This window comes from Paroedura picta, chromosome 8 (genome assembly GCF_049243985.1).
Source record: "Paroedura picta isolate Pp20150507F chromosome 8, Ppicta_v3.0, whole genome shotgun sequence".
Lineage (NCBI taxonomy): Eukaryota > Metazoa > Chordata > Lepidosauria > Squamata > Gekkonidae > Paroedura > Paroedura picta.
In genome coordinates, this window is record NC_135376.1 from 102,353,352 (window position 1) to 102,369,640 (window position 16,289).

A 16,289-nucleotide genomic window follows, 5' to 3' on the forward strand; every position below is an offset into this window, starting at 1 on the left:
TTAAGCGAAGCAGACCGGGGTCCGGTGGAGCTGACTGTAGGGCTCCAAACTGGATGCCAAGGATGAGCTCTTATTCCTTCCCATGCACACATCAAGGGAGGCTGGTGTTTTCAGGGCTCCTACCGTGAAAGAGTCAACACACCTGTGGGGGCCTCTGTGATTTCACACCTGCATGCTGTCCAAGGACTAGGTGTGGCAAAGGGGGACCCGGCATTCCACCTTATGCAGCAGGCTTCTCTAAGCACCAGTTGCATTCTTTGGGAAATTCTGCCAAAGACAGAAATGCTGCAGAAGAAACCAACCCGGAGGAAGGCAGACTCCAAGAAGGAAGGCCAGAGGTTAGAAATAGCAGGGCAGAAAGGCAGCTTTTGCAGTAGCCCTCCATCCTCTCTAAACATTTTGTGTTCCTCTGGTGCCCAGACGACATGAAATGCACCCAGCCCTTTGAAAGTGTGAGGGCAGATTTTAACAGACTCACCCAAGCTTGAAATATAACCAAGAACTCCTGCTGGCAGCTGTTTTATCAGTGAGAAGCAGGCGTGTTTATTCAGAAATGGACAAGCAAGGCAGTTTGGAGTTGTTGATCAAGGACTTCTACTGGCTTACTGTGAGACATCTGCAACAACATTAATGTAGGATGCAGCACTTGAGGCCCAGCATGCAGCCTATAAGGGGGGCTATTGGGGCAGCACCCCATTGGATGCACACGCGCCAGTCAAAGCAGCTTGCTCCGGCAAACGTGCATGCAGCCTTCCCACACAAGGCCATGGACCTCTTCTGCCTTCTGGGGGTAGCGTGATGTTGTCCTTGTTAGAATCACAGAGTTGGAAGGGGCCACCCAGGCCATCTAGCCCAGCCCCCCACTCAGTGGCTAAGTATTTGTGTGAAGTATTCCCCAGAGGCAGAAAGGTTCTCTCTGCCATATAATAATACTTTTTGGTAAATATCCACCTGGGGGCTGAGACACTTCAACCACTCCCTTTGCACCTTTTTGCAATTTGTATGTTGTTTTGGCTCCTGTCGTGGCAGGGAAGCTGTTTGCCTGCTCCATTCTCAGGAGAGAGACTGGCCAGTGCTGTGCACGCCCAGGGCTCCATGGAAAACACTCTGCTCCTCCCAAGGAACGGGAAGCCTTCCAGCCCAAACAACATCACAACAGGAATCCAAGAAGGCAGAGCAGGAAACATGCCCCAGGAGGCTGCTGTACAGTAAGAGTCACAGAGAGACAAGGCCTGCAACCCTCGGTATACGTGACATGAGAGCAGCCACTGCGGGGGGAGAAGAGCACGGCATGCAATCAGAACCAAGCATCTTGTGACACCATGGGCTAGATGTGCACCATGCAGAATACATCCAAGATGTTAAGTGAGTGGGGTTGCACTGATGCAAGTGAGAATACATTAAGTACACAAAGGCATTTTAAAATCTGACGGTGACATTCACAAGCAGAACACCTGGCGGGACTCTGTGATGTAAGGAGCTATGGAGGTATCCGAGGCACACAGGAAATCCCATTGCTGGAATGAATCCCGCCCTGGGCAAGTGTGGCTCCCACACGTATGGCCCTGGGCTATGCGTGGAGACAATTATGAACACAACGCAGGACATTCCAGATTACAGCCGGCCCCTTTTGTTAATCTTCTGGGCACTCCAAAACTGGGCTTACAGAAAAGATAGTAAGAGGTTCTTTCCACTTTTGAGTTCTCCTAATTCCAATGCCCGGGAACAATTCTTAGATTGCGAACGACAACTGAGGTGCTCAAAAGTGGAGGGAAAAGGGCAGAAGAGGAAGGAATGAGGGTTGTGCGCTTCGGCGTCCGAAGCAGCCGTTCCAGGCCGAAGCAGCCAGTGCTGTGGAGCGGGGGGGGGGGGGGGTGGCGGCACTGGTGCCAGTGTGCCACGTGGCACACACAAGCAGGCGTCCCCCCGCCCCCCGCACTGCAGCACTGGCTGCTTCGGCCTGGAACGGCTGCTTCGGACACTGAAGCGCACAACCCTAGAAGGAGCCAAACACATGCGACGTGGAGAGAGCTCCATGAATCAAACACGCAGCAATTCTTTTTCTCTGTAAGTCAGGCATAGAGGGACAGATTTGAAGGAAGGAGAGGGAGGGTTAAGCATCTCCCCCCTCCCATGCTCTCAGGAGTTGGTATTTGATCCCCTAGGCCAACATACATTTTAAATAGCTGATTTACACACTTGATTTTAGGTACCAAGCTCTCTTTCTGTATTATAACAAACACAAGACGTTAATATGTTCTTCATGGGGTTTAAAAGATTTTAAACATGCCATTTCTATCTCAAAGAGGAACATGCATGCCTAGGCATGGCTTGTCCCTGAGGAAGCAGATTCCCACCCCTGTTTTTCCTGCAGGAACACAGCTTCCCTTTGAGCAGAGGCAATCCCAAACGGCAGATTCCCCCAAAGCAGCCGGGATTGGGGTTCGTTGGAAACATACAGGAACAAGAGGCCAAATACGGATCCAGACCTGGAATTTCCCCCGAAGCCAGAAGTGGCCTTTGCCCTATTCCTGACGGCACGTACACAGACAGATGGACGGACGGACGGACGGACGGACAGGCAGACGGACAAGCTCAGTTATGGCGCTGGGTGCTTTGCCTTCTCTGGCAAACCTAGCAGAAGTGAAACAGGAGCCCCCCCCCCCCCATGGTGTGATCCAGAAGCATGCTAGAAGTTCATGTTACACTGCAGTGGGATGTTCTTGGGCCTTTGAGAGCCCGGCAGCTCTGTCTTGGGCAAGGCAGGGTAGATGGTGGTGCTGGTATTCAGCAGGTTCATGTTGGCATTCTCTCCCGTGCGCGACACCTCCCTCCCTCGTCCTTCCTCGGGGACCCACTCAGAGTTCTGCAGGATCCGATCGTCACGGGTGAGTTCTTCCTGCAAACAAGGGAAAAGACCCCTGCCCACTTGGAGACTTATCAGCGAAAGGAGGACAGATCTCGAAAGCAGAGTGGTCCTGCTCTTTTCTTTCTTCCAAAACAGCATGGGAAGGGGACGATGTTCCAGTTGAAATCAGGCCCAGGGCCCAGGTGGGAAAGGGGTGTTTGAAACACAGATCATGTCCTTTGACAGGAGCAAGGGCAACATGTAGTGTAGATACGGTTGCCAAAATCCAGGTAGGACCTGGAGATCTCCCAGGATTACAACTGAACCCCAGACTATGGAGGTCAGTTCCTCTGGAGAAAATGGCTGCCTTGGAAGGTGATCTCCACGACAATATTCACTGGGGAGCTCCCTGCCCCCCCCCCGGTTTTCCTCTCAACCCTCCAGGAATTTCCCAATCTGGAGTTGGCAACCCTAAGTGCAGCTGGGGCGCAGCATCCTGGGGTTGGTTCCTGTAGCGGAGTAGCTTCCCCCAGAGTCCCTCTTTACCTTGCTCCGTTCCAGACTCTCCATCTTCATGCCCACCGCTTCAATTTTGGACACGATGCTGCTGACGGAGTGTTCTAGCTGCAGCACCCGCCTCAGGAGCCTGTGAGGGACAGGGAGGACTTTGAGGAGCTCTCCTTCAAGGTCAGGCCACGCCTGGAGTCCCTGGAGTGTGCAGCTCTGGAGGCCTCACTTCAGACACAAAATGGAGACAACGCAGAGGAGAGAGGCCAGGAGGCCAAGCCCTGGGAGGAAAGGCTGAGGGAACTGGGAATGCCCAGCGTGGAGGAGAGGGGACTGCTGCTCTGTTTATGTCTCTCAAAGGGAGCGGTACTGACTTGATACCAGGAAGAACATTTCACAGTCAGAGGAGTTCAGTCCTGGGACGGGCTGCCTCTGGAGGTGGGGGGCTCTCTTCAAGCAGCAGCTGGGCAGATCCTTATTTTGGGTGCTTTCCTGCCTTGAGCAGGGGGCTGGACTAGACGCCTGGATGGCCCCTTCCCACGTTGGGATTCTGTGTCCGGCCTGGGGTCGGTCGCTGGGCAGGGAGGTGTCCTGGGAGGTTTCCGCTGCTGGTTTGGCTCCAGCGAGGGGGGCAGGGACGTGGATGAAGGTTCTCACCTGAGAACCTCCAACAGCCATTAAGCACTGGAGTCGACATTAAAAGTTTGTCTTGCTCTGCTTATCATTTATTTGTCATCTACATCCCATTTCCCTCTCTCATTGGGACCCAAAGCAGCTTATTCTGTCCTTCTGCCCCCTCCACCTTACCTCACAACAGCAACCTTGCGAGGTAGGTCATACCAGGAATCCCCAAGGTGGTGTTTGTGGCTACCTTTCATGATGCTCATCACGTGGTTTTGGAAAGCAGGAAGGGTCAGGTTGGACTTTTCCCCAGCAGGCCTTCTGATTGGCCCCTGGAGATCTGACTGACGGTGCACGCATTTTTAAAAAAATTGCTCCAGCAGCCCCTGCCACCCCAGCACGAGGGTCAGTCGGAATTCTGGGAGGACTCCCGGCAAACCTGCGTCTCAGGTGAGCCCTCCCTCCTTTGCCCCACCAGGGCCTGCCTGAGGCTCTTTGGGAGGGAAGCCCGTTGCTCAGCACTGTTCATACCCACCCCTGGAACTCTTCCTTGGATCCTGAGGAGGACTGGTTTGCTTCATTGTTCTTTGCAAGCGTCTCCTCCAAGCTGTTGCCCCTAAAAGATTGCCCCAAGTTCTCAATTTCTGTGTTCAGTGCAATCTGGAAGGGAGGTAAGAAGAGTGATTTTTTTCCTATTCAGATTTTCCTGTAATATTGCAAGTAATTCTCTTCCTAGAAGTTGGTTTTTAATGCTCAGCTTTTCAGTGACCCCAAAGGAGTCTCCAAGTGGCTTCCCTTCCCCTCCCCACAACAGACACCCTGTAAGGTAGGTGGGATTGAGAGAGCTCTGACAGGACTGCTCTGTGAGAACAGTAATATCAGGGCTGTGCTGAGCCCAAGGTCACCCAGCTGGCTGCATGTGGAGGAGCGGGGAATCAAAGCTGGCTCACCAGTTTAGAACCTGGTGCTCTTAACTGCTCCACCACTACTGCTGCTTTTCAAATCTACCACCATCCCCGAAGGCCTCCTTAACAGCGTCCCTGCTTCTGTTATTTATTTATTTCATTTATTCCCCGCCTTTCAGCTTATACACAGTTCTCCTTCGTTCTATGCGCACCACAACCCTGTGAGGTAGGCGAGGCTGAGTGTCTGTGACTTGTGCAAGGTCACCTAACAAGGTCCCATGGCAGAGTGAGGATTGGAACCTCCCAGATCCCAGTCTGGCACTCTTTTTAGCCCTGACTTGGGTAGCCCAGGCCAGTCGGATCTCAGCTGATCTCAGAAACTAAGCATGGTTGACCCTGGTCAATACTTGGATGGGAACCCACCACGGGATATCAGGGCTGCTGTGCAGAGGCAGGCAATGGCAAACTACCTCTGTCTGCCCCTTACCTTCAAAACCCCTTAAGGGGGCTGCCAAAAGTTAGCTGTGCCTAGATGGCACTTCCCACCCTGCCCCTTTTGCCCCCTGTCTTGCACCTCCGCACCAGAACCGGGAAAAGGGCTCTCCCTCCTCTCCTGGCCACAGGGGCTCAACACGTCTTTGGCCTCACCCTCTTCTCCTCCAGGTCGTTCCTCATTCTTTTCTGCTCCTCTTCATCGAGAATCTGGTTGCCATCGTTGTCAAACTTTGCAAAGGCTGCCGTGATCTCGTGCTCAGCATGGCCAAGCCTGCGGAAGCAGGAGGAAAGAAAAGGTGATAGAGGCCCGCACAATTTAGGGTTGCCAACTCTGGATGGGGAAATACCTGGAGATCTGGGGGGTGGAGCCTGGGAAGGGCACAGGTCAGAGGGGAAGGACCTCCTTTGGCAGGGTATAATGCCAAAGAACCTACACAGCTCCAAAGCAGACCTCTGAAGTCTGGAAATCAGCTGCAATTCCAGGGGCCTTTCCGCACAAAGACCAATGTTTCCAAATGTTTTCAGTATGCAGAAATGCTATATTAAATAGTGGAATTTCGTCATTCTGCATACCTTTAATTTTAGTGGAATATTGAAGTCCCAGTAGCGTTGTATTCATTCCCCACTGGTTTCCGGTCTTGCCGGAATCGCAACAAAGTGATATTTTTCTGCGCTTCTTCCTGCCCCTGGCCATCAATCAAACAGAACAGCCAATGGGCTGTTGTGTTCATGCTCCCCAAAAGCCCCTTTCCCTTTAAAAACTGTTTTTTAAAAACGCAAACACACCAGTTGCAACAAATATTTGTTCAATCATTGTCTCAGAAAGATGTTTTTAGCTGGCATAGGAGCTGGCGCTTAATCATTTACATGCTCTTCAAGTAAAAAAAAAATCCCCCTCCCCCGATGGGCGTGATTTGTGGCCGAAATTATGGACAGTGTCGAACAAGGAGCTGTGTTGTGCTTGGGAACATTAAAGACACTTGCAGAAGGGAGCTTTGTTTTACTCTTAAGCACTTCTGTGGAGGGACTTTAGCCGGAGAAGCCTCACTTGTTCGTTGCTTTCGCCGGTCTAAGGAAAAAAAATGGCGATCACGTCTCCGGAAGCTCAGGGGCCAGAGCGAGGGAGGGACATTCTTTCTACCACTATTTTGAGAACGTACATGTCTTTCGCTGATGTGTTGCAGCTTGTGCTCAGAAGTGTAGCGGTTTTTTCAGGGGGAATCCACTTTTCTGGATTTCCCCCTAAGCGCTATAAAATTCTGATAGTTGCTGGAGTTCAGCGGGAGTTTTGCGGTTTGTTTACAATGTCATGCGGAACGTTGAATTAATAGCGTTTACGAAAGGTAAGACTTTGGCTACATTTAAGTTGTGCGGAATGGCCCCAGGAAATCTCCAGTCTCCACTGAACATTTCTAGAGGCTCCACCCATCAAAGAGTGTCTCTCACAAACCTTGACTTGGACATCAGTGCCTTGGCTAGCAGAAACCAGCCACAAAAATCACACTGAGTAGGTAGGCATGTGTAGCTCAATAAAAGGATTCCACAGTAAAATCCAAAATGGATTGCATTAAAGTTAACATTCCTTCATTTAGCTTTGGATTTGTACTTTTGATCTCAATAAGTAGGTTAATATTTTTGTTACATTTTGGTTTAAGATGCGGCCTTCTTTAGGCACTGGGCGGCCCCATGTGCCAACAGATTGGGGACCCCGATATATAGACGATAGCAAATAGGTGGCCCCTCCGCTTTAGAGGAGTTTAAGAATTGCAAACATTTGTATCTATCCTTAGTTAAATCTAAGAAGATTTATAAGAGAAAATGGGAGACAGTACAGAAAGCACTAAATTCCACAGACACTAAAATATTCTGGAGAACAATTACTCATGAATTTAGCAGAAACAAGACTAACACCATCCTGTACCCATTCCTGCACCGGCTCAGAAGTGGGAAGACCATTTTGCAAAATTGTTTTCCAGGCCCTCTGCTAAGATGTTTGTTCCTGTAAATTCGCCTCCCAATCTACCTTACTGGCTGGAGATCGTCCTGGATGAAATATTAAAGTTGCTAAAATCCCCGAAGTTACAAAAATCCCCAGGCCAAGATGGGATTCCACAAGAATCCCAGATTCCTGGCTGAATGCCCTAATTGTCTCCATCTTTAAGAAGGGAAAACTTAATATTCTGGGGAATTATCAACCCACTAGTATACTGGCAATTGTAGGCAAACTATAGGCCAGATTTTTGGTTCAAAAATTGACTACTTGGAGTGATACAAATGACATACTAGGACCCGATTGGTTTCAGAAAAGGGAACTCAATTTTAGATCATTGTTCAGTGCTTGCCTTCCTAGGAGAAAAGGATACGAGACCTGCAAAAGGGAAACTTTTTGCAGCATTCATTGATTTAAAATCAACCTTTGACCTTATTCCTAGGGAATGTTTGTGGGGGAAGCTTAAATCTCTAAAACTGGACCAAAGCCTCCTCTTTCTAATAAAACAACTACATACAGGAAATACGTGCCAGATCGGGTATACAGCAGAAGATCACTTACAAATAAAATAAATGTTGATATTGGGGTAAAACAGGGATGCATTCTGGCCCCAGAACTTTTCAATCTCTAAGTGACCTCGCAAAGGTCCTGGCTGAGGTCACCGGGCACCCGCTGATCCTAGGGGAAAGGCCTACACAGCTACTGCTATACGCTGACAACACGGCAGTTCTATCAAGAACATAAGAGCAGGTCTATTGAGATGCCTTCCTGTTTAAAAGCTATTGCCAGAACAACTTCCTGCAAATAAATTATGACAAATCTAAATGAATGGTTTTCTCTGCAAGGAGGCATAAATATGGGTTGAAAATAGAATAATAGAATCATAGAATCATAGAGTTGGAAGGGGCCATAGAGGCCATCTAGTCCAACCCCCTGCTCTACGCAGGATCAGCCCAGAGCATCCTAAAGCATCTAAGAAAAGTGTGTATCCAACCTTTGCTTGAAGACTGCCAGTGAGGGGGAGCTCACCACCTCCTTAGGCAGCCTATTCCACTGCTGAACTACTCTGACTGTGAATTTTTTTTCCTGATATCTAGCCTATATCGTTGTACTTTGAGTTTAAACCAATTACTGCGTGTCCTCTTCTCCGCAGCCAACAGAAACAGCATCCTGCCCTCCTCCAAGTGACAACCTTTCAAATACTTAAAGAGGGCTATCATGTCCCCTCTCAACCTCCTTTTCTCCAGGCTGAATATTCCCAAGTCCCTCAACCTATCTTCATAGGGCTTGGTCCCTTGGCCCCAGATCATCTTCGTCACTCTCCTCTGTACCCTTTCAATTTTATCTACGTCCTTCTTGAAGTGAGGCCTCCAGAACTGCACACAGTACTCCAGGTGTGGTCTGACTAGTGCCGTATACAATGGGACTATGACATCTTGTGATTTTGATGTGATGCCCCTATTGATACAGCCCAAAATGGCATTTGCCTTTTTTACCGCTGCATCACACTGCCTGCTCATGTTTAGTTTACAATCCACAAGTACCCCAAGGTCTCGTTCACACACAGTGCTACCTAGAAGCCTATCCCCCATCCAGTAGGCATGCTTTTCATTTTTCTGACCCAGATGCAGAACTTTACACTTATCTTTATTAAATTGCATCTTGTTCTCATTTGCCCATTTTTCCATTGTGTTCAGATCTCGTTGAACTCTGTCTCTATCTTCCGGAGTATTTGCCAGTCCTCCCAATTTGGTGTCATCTGCAAACTTGATGAGTCGTCCCTCCACCCCCTCATCTAGATCATTAATAAATATGTTAAAAAGTACCGGGCCAAGCACCGAGCCCTGAGGTACCCCGCTACTCACCTCTCTCCAGTCTGATGAAACACCATTGACAACAACTCTTTGAGTGCGGTTCTCTAACCAATTCCCTATCCACTTAACTATCTGAAAATCCAGATTGCAGTCCTTCAATTTATCCATCAGAACATCATGGGGAACCTTGTCAAAAGCTTTACTAAAATCCAAGTAAACGACATCAACCGTATTTCCACGATCCAGCAAACCTGTTACTTGGTCAAAAAAGGAAACCAGGTTGGTCTGACAGGACCTGTTGGAGACAAATCCATGCTGACTTCCTTGGATCACCAAATTGTCCTCCAGATGTTTGCAGATCGCTCCCTTTAATATCTGTTCCATTATCTTCCCCACAACTACATACAGGAGAATAGGGTCAACTGAGATTCAGAAAACCCCTCATTTTAAATATTAGGGCATAACTTTTTCTCACAGGAGATGTGTCATAAAATATATTAAAAGTCAGCTGGCACTGCTATCAAAATTCTTCCATTGTCAATGTAATAAGAGCTTTCCAGCTGTAATGTAAGTGCTCGAATCCAAAATATTGTCTCGTCTCCTCTTTTATGTACTGCCTCGGGTTGACTTTAAGACCCGCCAGGGAAGTCTGATCTCCAGTTTACTGGAAGATCCTTTTGTGTCCAACTGGTCAGTGTCAATCCAACAGAAAATAGCATTGATGGGATTAAATCTCTCTGATTAGACATGATGAGAAGTCAACATTGCAGCAGGTTATTCGTAGACTGGAAGGTCTGGAAATTCAGTTTTTGAGATCTGAGGCTGTTAATTTATGGGGAATAACAACAGACTATAACAATAGAGAAATATATCCCTATCTTTTCGTGTTAGACAATTCACTTTCACAAAGAGCATTTTTGCTAGCCAGAATGAACGTCTTTCCTTCTCACTTAACGAAAGGCAGGTTTAATAAGGTCCCTGTTTCCCACTCCAGATACACTGGGCCATTCAGTCTTAGACTGTCCTCATTTTTAGAGTTGCCACCCAGGTTGGGGGGTTTCCTTATGCAATATCATCCACCTAGATGGGAAACTGTATTGGAATCGCACTGGACAAGAAGGAGCGGAATGGTACTGATCTTCGTCCAGATTTTAGTTGTCAACTTGGAATGGATGAACGCTACGTCTGCTGTAACCGTACATGTTTGTCTGTAACTGTTTTGTCTTGCATCGTGACTGTGCTTCACTTACTCTCTCAGGCTGTTTTTAAAATCCTCAAATTCGAGTTCCTTGGTCCCCTTCTGCAAGGCTTTCTGCACATCAGAGATCCGGTCCTTTTTCAGCTTCAGCCTCATGAGGGTCTTGTTGTAGCCCTGGAATTAAGGGAGGCCCGCAAGAGTTAGGCCTTGCTACCATTTCGTTCATCAACAAGCGCAGCAGCACACTGGAATGACACACGGTGAGGCCCAAATCTAAACCATCCCCATTCTTCCTACCTTCTCAGGTGAGTCAGGGCATTTTCAGTGGTGGCCCCCTGCATTTGGAACACCCATCCCTCTGAAGCTAGCCTGGGGTCTGCCTCTCTTTTAGACACCAGGCCAAATATTTCTTTTTACCCAGGCTTTTAACTAAGGGGTTGTGTGTTTTCAGACCTTGCTTCTGGTCTGTTTTGTGGGTGCCTTTAAGCTGTTTTTCAGTCTCTGTTTTAATGTTTTGCTTTTGGTGGGGATAAATTGATGATGTAATTCTGTCATTGTATTTTTATACACTGGCTGCTTGGGGCAGGACTCAGGAGAGGCAAAATCAGGAAGTTGTAATAGATAAAATAACTGTCCAGGAAAAGGAGTTTACAAGTTTTCTGTAGGTAGCTCCCAGTATGTTGCAAAGCACATCTTAAAAGCACTGCATGATGGTGGATATTTATTTATTTAGATTTATACTTCGATTTATATAACCACCCCTCCCAAGGGCCAGCTCAGGGTGGTTTACAACATAATAAATACAATAAAAACATTGATCATAAAACATTAAAACAGTAACAATTAAAATGATAAGAATGGCTAGGATTCCAATCATCAGCACATCCTACTTGCAGATATTATAATATTAAAGGTAAAGGTATCCCCTGTGCAAGCACCGGGTCATATCTGTCAAATAAGGTCTTATTTGTTTCAGCGGGCAGCTCTTCTGAGGTCTTATGGGAGGTCTCATGGGAAAAGGCCAATAAGATGTTGTGCTGTAGGATCTTCATTGGCCCCACCAAATGCCTGGCAGAAGAGCTCCATTTTACAAGCTGTTCAGAACTGAGAAAGCTCCTGAAGCTCCTGCAGATCTTCCAAGAGTTGGGGGCCTGGGACCACTAGCCAGCTGGGACTGGCGGAGCGCCATGCTCTACGGGAGGCATAGTCAGCCAGGCAGTCCCTCAGGTACGTGGGGCCCAAGCCATGAATGGCCTTAAAGATTAATACCAAAACTTTGAACCTGATCCAGAATTGAATTGGGAGGACAAGTGGTTGGCCTTAACAAACTTAGCAACCTATCCACTTCCATCTGTGAGGTCTGCCTGAAGCCTTCAAAGGTAACCTCCAAAGTTGACCTCCAGTTATTTTACTGTAGAAAGTCCTTGCATGTGCTGGAAGGGCGGGGGTCAGGGTGAGGCATATTTCATACCCTTTTACTTGGTTACTTGGCCCACCCCCAACTCATTCCTCAAATTGAGAGTGACCTACCAGCTTGTTTGTTGATTTCCGTGGGCACAAAACAGCCCACAAGGAACTGCAAACGACAACGGAATGGCTCTCCAGTTCCAGCAGCCTCTATGAACCTTGACTTCCCTGATCTGTCGCCTCTCAAGATCCCTGCTTCCTGCTTCTGAGACTCCATTTTGCTCCCTCTGGTTTTCTCAGGCATCTCAACAAAAAGCTCAGCTCCCCAATCACCATCACTTTCTGCAAGGGTGAATCCATATTCACTCCATAAGCAAACCCTTCCACTCTTGTCAGCTCTCTGGAAGCTGAACAGGGTCAGACTTGGTCCTTGGATGAGAGGCCACCAAAGAAGTCCAGGGCTACTACGTAGAGGCAGGCCACAGCAAACCATCTCTGTTGGTCTCTTGCCTTGTAAACCCCCATAAGGGAACATGGTCACTCAAGGGCATGCATGTTTCGCTGGAATTAACCAACCTGCTTCAGTATGTCTGAGAGCTGCAATTCATTCTTTTGGTTTGAAAGCTCCTCCTTGACTTCTGAGTAGGTGTCATTGATAATAGCCAAGAACATGTTCTGTGGAGACAAAACTTCTGATCACATGGGTTTTATCCAAGCAGCTTGAGCAAATAAAGGAGAATCATTTTGTGATCTTACAATACTTTTCTTCTCAGGTTGGCTCCCCCACCCACCTCCCAGAAGATATGAGATTCCTGCTTGGTCAGACCAAAGGCTTCAACATTCAGTCTCCAAGAGGAGCTACCCAAAGAGCAGTAGCCCATGCTGCTGTTTATCCTAGGAGATGGTGTTCGAGGTTCCATAGCTAATGGTTGTTGACAGACCTATCCTTAATGAATTTGTCTGCTTCTGCTTTGAAGCCATCTTGTGGCATTTGGATCCCCTGCTGATTGTGCGTTGTGTAAATACGTGTTTACTTTTGTGTACTCTGTACCTACAATCAGTTGACTCCATTATTAAGTACTTATGAGAAAGAGACTATTTCTGTCTACATCATCTAGTGATTGATATTCTGTGCTCATCCCCCTCGTCTTGTGGAACTACCAGAGAGAGAGATATTGATATTAATACAGATGAACCATTTTCTCTAGTCATCAACACCAAATGGAAGGGTCCAAGCATGCCTGGACCCATGAGGACAGTTATCCTTACAATTATAGATGGGTGTTGCAAGAGGCCCTGCATTCCTTGCCCTGTGGAATCCAGTTATTCTGCCAGTCATGCAGGAGACGGAATGACTTAAAGAGCCTTGCTTGGACACAATTATAGCTGGTGATCCAAGTAATCTTGTTATCTGAGATCTCATATGTGACTCTTACAGCAAAGTCTGAAGCACACAAAGCCCCACTGAGAGAGCTTTAGTAGCCCTCTTCCAGAACCAACAAGATTCATGGGAAAGCAGTATTTAAAAAGAAAGTCTCTTACCAGCAGCACGAAGAAGACGAAGAAGACGTAGGTGACAAAATATATCGGCCCCAAGACCCTGTTGGCATTGTCAATGGCGTTGTAGTCAAAGTCACCAAGAATTATTCGGAACTGGGTAAAGCTGGACAATGGAAAGGAGGGTGGTCAGAAGGCCAACGGATGCTCTCTTGAAGGTTTGGCCTCCCCCCCCCCACCCCCACCCCGGACTATGAGAGCTCTTCAGGATCATTTAAGTACCGGAGAGCCACTGTTGCAGAGCAAAGGATCCCTCATTTTGCTTTTGGGGGTTTCAAGTATCATTGCTAGCCAAGCATTCTGCAGATCAGCTTCTGTTGAAGAAAATTTAGCACCACACCTTATGGTTACCAACCTCCAGACAGTGGCTGGAGACCTGGGATTACAACCGAATTTGGGAAGCAACTAAATGAACTCCCAGCGCTTCAGACTGCAGTTAGGAGGGTCAGATGTTTGTTGCTTCCAACATAGGGGAAGAAATCTTTACTCTTTAATCATAATAAAGTTCAATTTGAATGACAGGCATCTCACACCCTACCTGATTGGTCCTCAGTCCACTCTTTCATGGAGGGCCAATAGCAGATCTGATCCGCCCCCGGACTCCTCTTCCTCCTTCCTGTTGGAAGAAGAGCCAGCCTCCTCTGCTGGCCCACTTCCCAGGGGCATGTTGGCCCAGAGATTGGGTTGAATGGGAGGGAGGAAGAGGCTCGGCCTGCCGTACAGCCCCAGGACACCAGCCCCAGGCCTCTGACCACCCAAGGTCCAGGGGGTGGAAGAAGAGCCCCAGGGGACTGAGCATGGCCTTCGCCCTCTCCAGAGACAGGGGACGCAGGAGATGCCACACGCTAGTCCCATAGAGGCCAGCGTGGCCTTTCGGTGCCCCTTCATGCAACCCCCAAGAGGTGGGGCTATGGAAGATGGAGAAAAGGTCAATTGCTGGCCCCATAGGGGGTCACGAGAGCGTCTTCCTCCCTCTCTCCTTCCCTCTCTTTTGTTGTTTATTCCTCTCTTCCTTTTTCTTTCTCCCTCCCTTCTTCCATCCCCCTTTCCCTCCTCCCTCCCTCCCTCCCTCCCTCTTTCTTTGTTTCTTTCTCTTTTCCTTTTTCTTTCTTTCTTTCTTTCTTTCTTTCTTTCTTTCTTTCTTTCTTTCTTTCTTTCTTTCTTTCTTTCTTTCTTTCTTTCTTTCTTTCTTTCTTTCTTTCCAGATGTTTTCTCCGGAGGAACCGGTGCCTGCAGATCAGATGTTATTCCTGAAGATCTCCAGGCCTCCACCTGGAGGTTGGCAACCCAGATTCCTGCCCATGAAGGCCGAGTGGGGATCAGAGCCGGCCCTGAGATTAGAGTCTGCTACTCTTTAGCCACTATGCTGGATATCAAGTCTGAGCAGGGGGAGGAGGGCCAGCCCCGAGGACGGGCACAGTGCAGTGTGCCTCCTAGTGCCTGTTGTGTTCCTGGATTTGCCCCTAGTCCTGCTAATAAAAATGTGCTTTGCCGGGGAGAAAGGTTCTAGCCCAGTCCAAGGGGGCTTACGTACTTGGTTTTGTCTCGGTGCCTGGGTACCCGGACAGGGCGTCTGGACCTTCTGACCCTTCCTGCCCGATCAGGAATGTGTGAGTGGCCACCCACATGGCATCTCTGCACCATTTCTCTGCACCAAGCAAGGCCCATGCCCCAGGATCTCTCCTGTAGAAGCCGGGCCCTTTTATTTCCACGCACATGATGCTGGCTTTAGCGGGCCACTTGCCTGCCTCATGGAATCCATTTCAGTGCTCCCCTCCTGCAACATACTTGCTTGGCGTTTATTTACTGCATGTGACACTGTGCCTCAATGACTGTGCCACTCCGATATATTAACTTTAGATGCCCCCAGCAGTACTGACCAGAAGCCGGCCAGAATCCCAGAGGGGGAAGGAGACGTTGAGCCTCGCACCCAGGCTGCTTTCGCAAGGGTCGGGCCAAGGACTCCTCTGCCTTGCAGACGCCTGACGATGAGAGGCAGTGTGCCAGTTGGCTCCCCCGCCCACTGTCGCAGTTGCCCCCCTGCAAGACTAGGCCTGGCCAAGGCCTCTGAGGGGGGGGGGAGGAGGGCGCTCACATGCATTTCACAAAGGTGCTGAAGTTCTCCACTTGAGTCCCAAAAAGGAGGTATCCCAGCTGGGCATAGGCAAAGAAGACAATGAAGAACATGATGGCAAAGCCCAGGATGTCCTTGGCACAACGGGCCAGAGTGGAAGAAAGCTGGGTCATGGTTTTGTTAAAACTGATGTATTTGAATATCTGCAAGAGAAAAGACAGAAGCACGTTAAGGCCCCCCCCCTGATCCCCTAGGACACGGCCTTCTTCTGAGCCAGGCCCTTGTCTCTCATGGACCATGGTGGGGTCTCTCCAAGGTCTCCGCTGGAGGTCCTGACCCTTGGAGCTTCAGCCTGCCAGGCACTCCTTGCTCCCTGGTCCCTGAACATTCACAAAGCACTCTTGGTCAATCAAGGTCAGTATCATCCACTCTGACCCGCAGCAGCTCTGGAAGATCTTAAGCCAGTGGTTCTCAATGTTCCTAATGCCACGACCTTTTAATACAATTCCTCATGTTGTGGTGACCCCCAACCATCAAATTAAGCAAGTGTTCTTTCACAGAAATTAAACCGAAACTGACCACTGGTGTGAAGATCCATGGTTCATGATGGTATATAAATCTTTTTTTCAAGGTTTCTCAGTTCATCTCTGCCTCTTGTCCCACCATGTCGATCTTGCTCTTTTCCACTGCTCCAGACACACGTTCTATCTCGATCTACCCCACAAGGCTGTTGTGCGGATGGTGCCCCGCCCAACCAAGCTGCTTGCCTTGCTGCGGCCCCTGTGGAAGGGTCATTCGATGACCCAAGGGGTCCCGACCCCCAGGTTGAGAACCTCTGTCTTAAGCAAAGGCCTTGAATGTCATAGAACCATA

General features: G+C 48.7%; 1 protein-coding gene across 5 annotated transcripts in view; it reads right to left on the reverse strand.

Moving 5' to 3' along the window:
• Window positions 1–1,932: 1,932 nt before the first annotated feature.
• PKD2L1 (polycystin 2 like 1, transient receptor potential cation channel) overlaps window positions 1,933–16,289 on the reverse strand; it is a 41,166-nt gene continuing 26,809 nt past the window's right edge. For 3 of the 5 annotated variants that reach the window (XM_077351097.1, XM_077351093.1, XM_077351096.1), the window contains exons 8-15: window positions 15,438–15,619; window positions 13,328–13,448; window positions 12,362–12,460; window positions 10,431–10,552; window positions 5,530–5,647; window positions 4,512–4,636; window positions 3,395–3,494; window positions 1,934–2,899 (exon numbers count right to left, since the gene is read on the reverse strand). In XM_077351097.1, coding sequence (XP_077207212.1) covers window positions 2,690–2,899; window positions 3,395–3,494; window positions 4,512–4,636; window positions 5,530–5,647; window positions 10,431–10,552; window positions 12,362–12,460; window positions 13,328–13,448; window positions 15,438–15,619 — 1,077 coding nt within the window. In that variant the 3' untranslated portion in view covers window positions 1,934–2,689. Of the gene's footprint in view, window positions 2,900–3,394; window positions 3,495–4,511; window positions 4,637–5,529; window positions 5,648–10,430; window positions 10,553–12,361; window positions 12,461–13,327; window positions 13,449–15,437; window positions 15,620–16,289 lie in introns of all 5 variants that reach the window. The other 2 variants (XM_077351095.1, XM_077351094.1) reach the window with 2 other exon arrangements.